At 48.3% G+C, this 7,500-nt stretch overlaps 1 protein-coding gene across 13 annotated transcripts in view; it reads right to left on the bottom strand.

The window, feature by feature from the left end:
* LOC126981594 (tight junction protein ZO-1-like) overlaps positions 1 to 7,500 on the bottom strand; it is a 170,877-nt gene that overhangs the window by 100,328 nt on the left and 63,049 nt on the right. For 2 of the 13 annotated variants that reach the window (XM_050833035.1, XM_050833036.1), the window contains exon 1: positions 1 to 839. This exon is cut by the window's left edge and continues 29 nt beyond it. The exons of the other annotated variants lie outside the window; for them this stretch is intronic. In XM_050833035.1, the coding sequence (XP_050688992.1) occupies positions 1 to 10 (10 nt within the window). In that variant the 5' untranslated portion in view covers positions 11 to 839. Of the gene's footprint in view, positions 840 to 7,500 lie in introns of those variants that run through there. 13 annotated transcript variants of the gene reach the window in all.

The raw sequence follows: 7,500 nt of genomic DNA, 5'->3' as shown, positions 1-7,500 counted from the left end.
CCATCTTCATAGTTGAGGACGGTGGGAGCGAGGGGGGGACCTGCGCGAGGCTGGCGGGCTGGGGCTAGCTAGCTGAGCCCCGGGCTAGGTCAGGGATAGCCGCGGACTAGCCTGGGAGGTGAAGGGGGAAGGGGGGGGAAGGGGAAGGGGTGCGTCGCTGAGGTTGAGTCTCCAGCTAGCCCATCCTTAGTCTTGGGTAGCACATGATGTCCTCCTCCTCCTCCTCCTCCTCCTCCTCCTTTACTGATCCTCCCTCCTCCTCTACCTTCTGCGCACTAGCACCTCCTCAAGTCTTCCTCAGTCCTGCTAGCCGAGGCCACTCCCGCCACTCTCCTTGCCTCCCATGCGACACCACCACACCACCACTGGCTGTTGCTGCTCCACCACCACCACCGCCACCACCGACGCCGTCACTATTCCACCACCACACACTTGCTTCGGTTGGTTTCCCTGGTCGAGTGGAGCATTCAACCAACCCCCGCCACAAACACCAACACACACACACACAGAGCACCACACACCCGCGCACACAGAGGGACGTGATCCGCGGGCACTGATCGCCGCCAACAACACTAGTCTCGCCTTCCGAAAATAAAGTCAAGGCAGAACCCCGCTCTCCCTCCCCCTCCACTCAAACCAAGAAGGCCCTAGCGATGCCCCTCGGAACTCCCCCTTGGTAGACGCTCTCACAGGGGCCTCAAGGACGTGGGAGGGGTGGGTGTAGGCGAGAGGGCGTGGGATTGAGCACACAGGGCACTGGAGGAGGGCTGAAAGAGGCAGAGTGCGGCCACCGACACGTCCACCTCAACCAGCGTTCCCCCGCATACTGGTGATGACTGCTGCGTGCGCTGGCCACAACCCTCAAGTCCTCGGGAGCTTGAGATAGGAGGGGGAGGGGGAGGGAGGGAAGTGAGGAAGGAGGGAGGGAGGGCGAAGCGTCTAAGATGGTCCCACTCACTCTCGGTCCGCACACACACACACACGCGCACACACACACACACACACACACACACACACACACACACACATTTCTACCTGTGTATACCTGTTCTCCCTCCCTCCCTCCTTCCTTCCCTCTCCCCTGACGCCGTTCAACATCCAGGCCGCCTCGTAGGTCACTGGAACACACACACACACACACACACCAGACATTCACACAAACCTCTGCGCCGCTGTTTCGAGTGAATGTCGGTACAACAGCATTCCAATGTGTTCCTCGTGCATACCTGTGCTGGGCAGGTGAAGGGAAGGGATGGGGTGTGGGCGTGGGTGTGCGAGGGCAGGTGAAGGGAAGGGAAGGGATGGGGTGTGTGTGTGTGTGTGTGTGTGTGTGTGTGTGTGTGTGTGTGTGTGTGTGTGTGTGTGTGTGTGTGTGTGTGTGTGTGTGTGTGTGTGTGTGTGTGTGTGTGTGTGTGTGTGTGTGTGTGTGTGTGTGTGAAGGTAAGGTGTGCTGGGGGAAAGGTGAAGGGAAGCTGTGTGTGTGTGTGTGTGTGTGTGTGTGTGTGTGTGTGTGTGTGTGTGTGTGTGTGTGTGTGTGTGTGTGTGTGTGTGTGTGTGTGTGTGTGTTTCCGTGACTTAATGATGCGTAATGACGATGTAAGCTTGACTAAGTTATTATATTTCCAAGGATAATGGCGAGGAGTGATCGTGTGTGCTGGTGCCACTTACTAGATTTTCGTGCTAAGTAAGTTGTGTATTTAAGATTCATTGATTATAGTGTAACCTATGGACGGCATGTTTCTTGGGTGTTTAGGATTTTGCCTCTTTACATTTAATCTCTCTACTCTCTCTCTCTCTCTCTCTCTCTCTCTCTCTCAGAATCACTTAGTAAGATGATGTTATCGGCGAATTTAGGACTCTTATTGCATTCACTGTTTATCCTAATTATTATCATATTTTCGGTAGACGGCGAATACCCAATCTGTCTTAAGAGTCGCAAATAACATCGTCTTTTTTACAATAAAGGAAGCAGCTAAAGGGCAAAAATAAATAAATAAAAGTGCTCGCAATAGAAAAAAAGCACGTGTGATTCTGTGAGAAGACTTACAAACGATGGCCTTGGAGCTACACGGAGATCCTGAGAGTGGGTCTGAAGATTACTATGACGAACACGAAGGTGATGTAACGTAAGTCTTGCCCAAAGGAACAGAAAATGGAAAGAAATACGTAGACGGTGAATACTTAGCAGTCTTAGATTGGCAAATAACATCGACTTACTGAGTGATTCTGGCGAGAGAGAGAGAGAGAGAGAGAGAGAGAGAGAGAGAGAGAGAGAGAGAGAGAGAGAGAGAGAGAGAGAGAGAGAGAGAGAGAGAGAGAGAGAGAGAGAGAGAGAGAGAGAGAGAGAGAGAGAGAGAGAGAGAGAGAGAGAGAGAGAGAGAGAGAGAGACTTACAAAGGACTGCCTGGGAGCTACATAAGAGATACTTAGAGTAGGCCTGAAGATTACTATGATGAAAACGAAGGTAATGTAACGTTAGTCTCCCCTAGGGACAGAAAATGGAAAGAAATAATCAAACTGAAACGCAAGGTCCTCTCTATGCACCTGTCCCTCCTTACTCTGGCTCTCATTACTAATCCCTTCCAGTCCTCCCTGATCGTAAAGGTATGAGTCCCCTCTCCCTCCCCTCTTCACATCTGCTCCCTTAGCCAGATGTCATTACCTTTCCTCCCGGTGATCCCTGCCAATCCTCCCTCTTCATAAAGGGAGGCTCTTCTCTCTCCACCTGGTCCCTTAATCTACCTGTCATCACCGTCGTCACCCTTTCCCAAATCAAATCATTCCAGTCTGAGTTTCCCACCGAGGAGGGTTTCCACACATCCAAATATACTCATTAGATATCACTTCTCGTCGACACACACACACACACACACACACACACACACACAGACACACACGCACGAGAGGTTCCAGGATTCGATTCTCGGCAAGGTGGAGGAGGAGGGGCCGTCTCCTTTAATCCGTGGCCCCTGGCCCCCCAACAGCGAATGGCTACCGGGTGTCAGGAAGGCCATGGTCAGTCGGGGGTCGTGTGTGGGTCATGTTCTTAAACATTCGGAGCCCAAGCTCACATATTTGACAAGGCTTTCATGGGAGTTTTTGGGCATTTCCAACGGTATCTTTATGACCCTGATAGTAGTTTGACCCTTCTTCTGTACCGTAAACCAAAGGAAACACTCATTAGAACCCGATTGATCTCCTTTTTGGCCTATGGAAATAGGTGATGTGAGAGGCGGGAGCGTCTGGCAATACCGACCTGTGTCCCCCTCCCGTGTGTGTGTGTGTGATGTGACTCTGAGGTTGCAGTCGTACCCAAAGACACGTCACTTGGAGCTGAGAACGTCACCTGAGCTTCATGCAGCCTCCAAGCTCATTCTGGAGACCGAGAGTCTAAGGGCAGTATTTATAAACGTTTCGGAGCCCAATCACACATATTTGACAAAGCCTTCATAGGGGTTTTGAGCATATCCAGGGCCAGCTATATGACCCTGGTGGTAGTTTGACGAGCTTCTGTGCCATGAACCTAGATAAGCACTCATTAGAACCCAACTGAACTCCTTTTTGGCATTTGGAAATTGTTGATGTGAGAGCCGGAAGAGTCTGACAACACCAACCTGTGTTCCGACCCCCCCTCCCTCCCGTGTGTGTGTGATGTGACTCTTAAGGTTGCAGTCGTACCCAAAGAAACGTCACCTGAGCTCTAACCTCCAAGCTCATTCTGGCGATCGCGAGTCTAAGGGCAGTATCCATAACTCCACATATTTGACAAAGTTTTCGTAGGAGTTTTGAACATTTCCAGAGGTAGTGTTATGACCCTGGTGGTAGTTTGACAAAGCTTATGTACCATGAACTTAGATAAACACTCATTAGAACCCAACTGATCTCCTTTTTGGTCTTTGGAAATAGTTGATGTGGGAGGCGGTCTAACAATACCGACCCAACACGTGATCAGACCATGGTGGATAACACACCCGTGCCTTCCCTTACACTTACTCTAATTCTCAGGTAAAAGGGCGCGGGGAGGGGCAGGTGGAGGGGAGGGGGGGCCAAGATCGACCTCTGACCTCTGACCTTCCACCTCCAGCCTACTTTTCGGTCTGCTCCTCCCAAACCGTCTCTTCTCACTCAAACCTTAAGACTTTCCCTCTCCGGTTCCTCTCAACTCTACTTCATCTTAATGCCTTACTATTCTTCTGATCCTCCTCCTCCTCCTCCTCCTCCGTTCCCTATATATCCTTTTTCTTCGCTTCCTACAGGCTCTACTTCATGTCTTACTATTCTTTTGATGATTCTCCTCCTCCTACTTCTACTATAAATCCTCCTCCTCACCGCACGAGCGACTCCTTAAGAAACTGCACTCGGCGGGCATCGGAGCCAATCTGATCGCGTGGATAAGAGATTGGCTCACCGACAGAAAACAACGAGTACTACTCAACGGACAGCCTTCCGATTGGCTTCCAGTCACTAGTGGAGTGCCTCAAGGGTCAGTGCTGGGACCCATCCTCTTTATCATATATATCAATGACCTAGAATCAGGACTGAAATCCACAATATCGAAATTTGCAGATGACACCAAGGTGGGTGGAGATGCCCTCACAAAGACCGACTGAGAAATCATTCAGAAAGACCTCAATCACATTATCGAATGGTCGGAAAAATGGCAAATGTCTTTTAATGTTGACAAATGCAAAGTCATGCACATTGGGTCCCAAAATAGTAACCACACATACATCATGAATGGGAGACCTCTGCAAGCGATGCAGGAGGAAAAGGATCTTGGAGTCACTATCAGCAATGACCTGAAACACAAGAATCACTGTAAAAAAGCATACAACAAGGCCAACATCATGCTCGGGTTCATAGCGAGGAACTTCGAGTGTAAAACACCAGACGTGATGCTATCCTTGTATAATTCCATGGTAAGACCGCACCTCGAGTATGCAGTGCAGTTCTGGTCTCCCAATTACAGAAAGGACATTGCTCTACTGGAAAGGATTCAACGACGCGCCACAAAGATGATTCCAACCTTCAGGGCTTAACCGTACGAGGAACAACTCAAGCGACTCAATCTCTTTACATTGGAGAAAAGACGCCTACGAGGGGATATGATTCAAGTCTTCAAGTATCTAAAAAAGTTCAATAACGTCGATTACTCCAAATTCTTTGAACTGCAAACCAACTCAAGAACTAGAAATAACGGTTTACCCCTTCAGTCGAGTCGATGTAACACAGACATTGGAAGGAGTTTCTTTTCAAACCGAGTCATCCGCCACTGGAACAATCTTCCCTCAGAAGTAGTAAATGCGAATACCGCGAATACCATCAACTCCTTCAAATATAGAATCGACCGTCATTTCGCTGCGCCGGGAGTAAACTGAATAACGAGGGGCTTCCATCTGCTCCTCAATATCGAGGTGCTTTCATCTGCTCACCAAGCCCGAAGTGGCGGTCGAGCAGATTAAAACACCCAAGCGGGCGACCTCGTAATGAGCCAATAGACTTTCTGTTGCCTGCATTTCCATGTTTCCATATTTCATGTTTCCTCCTCCATTCCCTAAATTTCCTTCTTCTCCTTCTCCAAAATCTGCTTCATGCCTTACTATTCTTCTGATCCTGATCCTCCTCCTCCTCCTCCAGGTGTGCAGCACTGCCCGGAACGGTAATTAACCTGAAACTACTGACGCTGTTCCCCCCTAAATGACCCACCCAGTGATGCCTGCCAGGGTGAGGAGGAAGGAGGGGAGGGAGGGAGGCTGGAAGGAAGGTTGAGAGAAAGGTAGGTTGGGAGGGAAGGAGGAAGGAAGGAAGGAAGGAAGGAAGGAAGGAAGAAAGAAAGGAGGGAAGGAAGGAAGGCTGGGAGAGAGAGGAGAGAAGGAAGGAAGGAAGGTAAGAAAGAAGGGAGGGAGGGAGGGAGGAAGGAAGGAAGGAAGGAAGGAAGGAAAGAACGAAGGAAGGAAGAGGAAGGGAGAAAGGAGGGAATGACGGAAAGAAGGAAGAAAGGAAGAAAGGAAGGAAGGAAAGTGAGGAGGAAAACAGGAAGAGGAAAAAGTCACATTTACAAACAACCAGAAGGGAAGGAAGGAAGGAGGAAGAAAGGAAGGAAGGAAGAGAGGAAAAGGAAGTAGAGGTCACATTTACAACTAATCGGAAGGGAGAGGGACGAAAGGATGGAAGGAAAAAAGGAAGTAAGGAAAGACGGAAGGGAAAGAGGAAAAAGGAAGAAGTGGAGGTCACATTTACAAAGAACCAAAGGAAAATGTGAATGATATTTGTAACTTAGAGAGATTTACATAGATTTACATAGAAAATCAGACCACACAGACCCCATGGTCCAGACTTGGTGGTCTGTCCTTAAACCTAAGTGATTTTACATTAATCAGAAGACTCCAAAACGTTGCATTTCTTCAGAAGACTCCAAAACGTTGCATTTCTACTCTAGTTGATATTAAGTTGAAGGAAGTGACGGTCGAGCTTATTTTTGAAGGAGTCAATCGTGTTACACTGGACCACTGATGATGGGAGCTTATTCCATTCTCGCACTACAACGTTGGTGAAGAAAAATTTGGTGCAGTCTGAATTTACTTGTCTACATCTGAGTTTTACGCCATTGTTCCTCGTGCGCAAAGTGTCATCGATCATAAACAATGTTGATCTGTCTACATTCGTGAAACCATTAAGTATTTTAAAACATTCGATCAGTTTTCCTCGGAGGCGACGTTTCTCAAGAGAGAACATGTTAAGGGTAGAAAGCCTTTCTTCGTAGGATTTGTTGCGCAAGGAAGGGATAATTTTCGTTGCCCGACGCTGAACACCTTCTAATTTAGCAATATCCTTTGCATGGTGGGGAGACCAAAACTGTACCGCATATTCCAAGTGGGGTCTGACTAAACTGTTGTAGAGCGGGAGTATTACATCTTTATTCTTAAATAAAAAGTTTCTTTTAATGAAGCCCAACATTCTGTTCGCTTTATTTGCTGCATCGATGCATTGCTGTGAGAATTTGAGGTTTGACGCGATTTTGACCCCCAAGTCCTTGACGCATTGAACGCTTTTGAGTTTAACGCCGCGCATTTCGTAATCAAACTTCTTATTCCTCGTTCCAACTTGAAGGACTTGTCTACGTTAAAGGGCATCTCCCATCTATCCGACCAAGCTGAAATTTTGTGCAAATCCTCTTGGAGGCTCTGCCTGTCTTCGTCAGTGAGAACCGAGTTACCAATCTTTGTGTCGTCTGCAAATTTACTAATGCGGTTATTGAGTCCAACATCCACGTCGTTGATGTAAATAATGAAGAGCATTGGGCCAAGAACCGAGCCCTGAGGGACGCCACTAGTGACCGGCGCCCACTCTGAGTTAAATCCGTCAATCACTACTCTTTGTTGTCGGTTGCTCAACCAATTCGCGATCCATTGGTTTACCTGACCGTCAATACCTATTTGCTTTAATTTGTAAAGTAATTTATGATGCGGGACTTTATCAAACGCTTTCTGGAAATCAAGA

Source organism: Eriocheir sinensis, chromosome 48, assembly GCF_024679095.1.
Source record: "Eriocheir sinensis breed Jianghai 21 chromosome 48, ASM2467909v1, whole genome shotgun sequence".
Lineage (NCBI taxonomy): Eukaryota > Metazoa > Arthropoda > Malacostraca > Decapoda > Varunidae > Eriocheir > Eriocheir sinensis.
The sequence above is the reverse complement of the archived record's forward strand: the minus strand, read 5'-3'. Positions and strand labels throughout refer to the sequence as shown.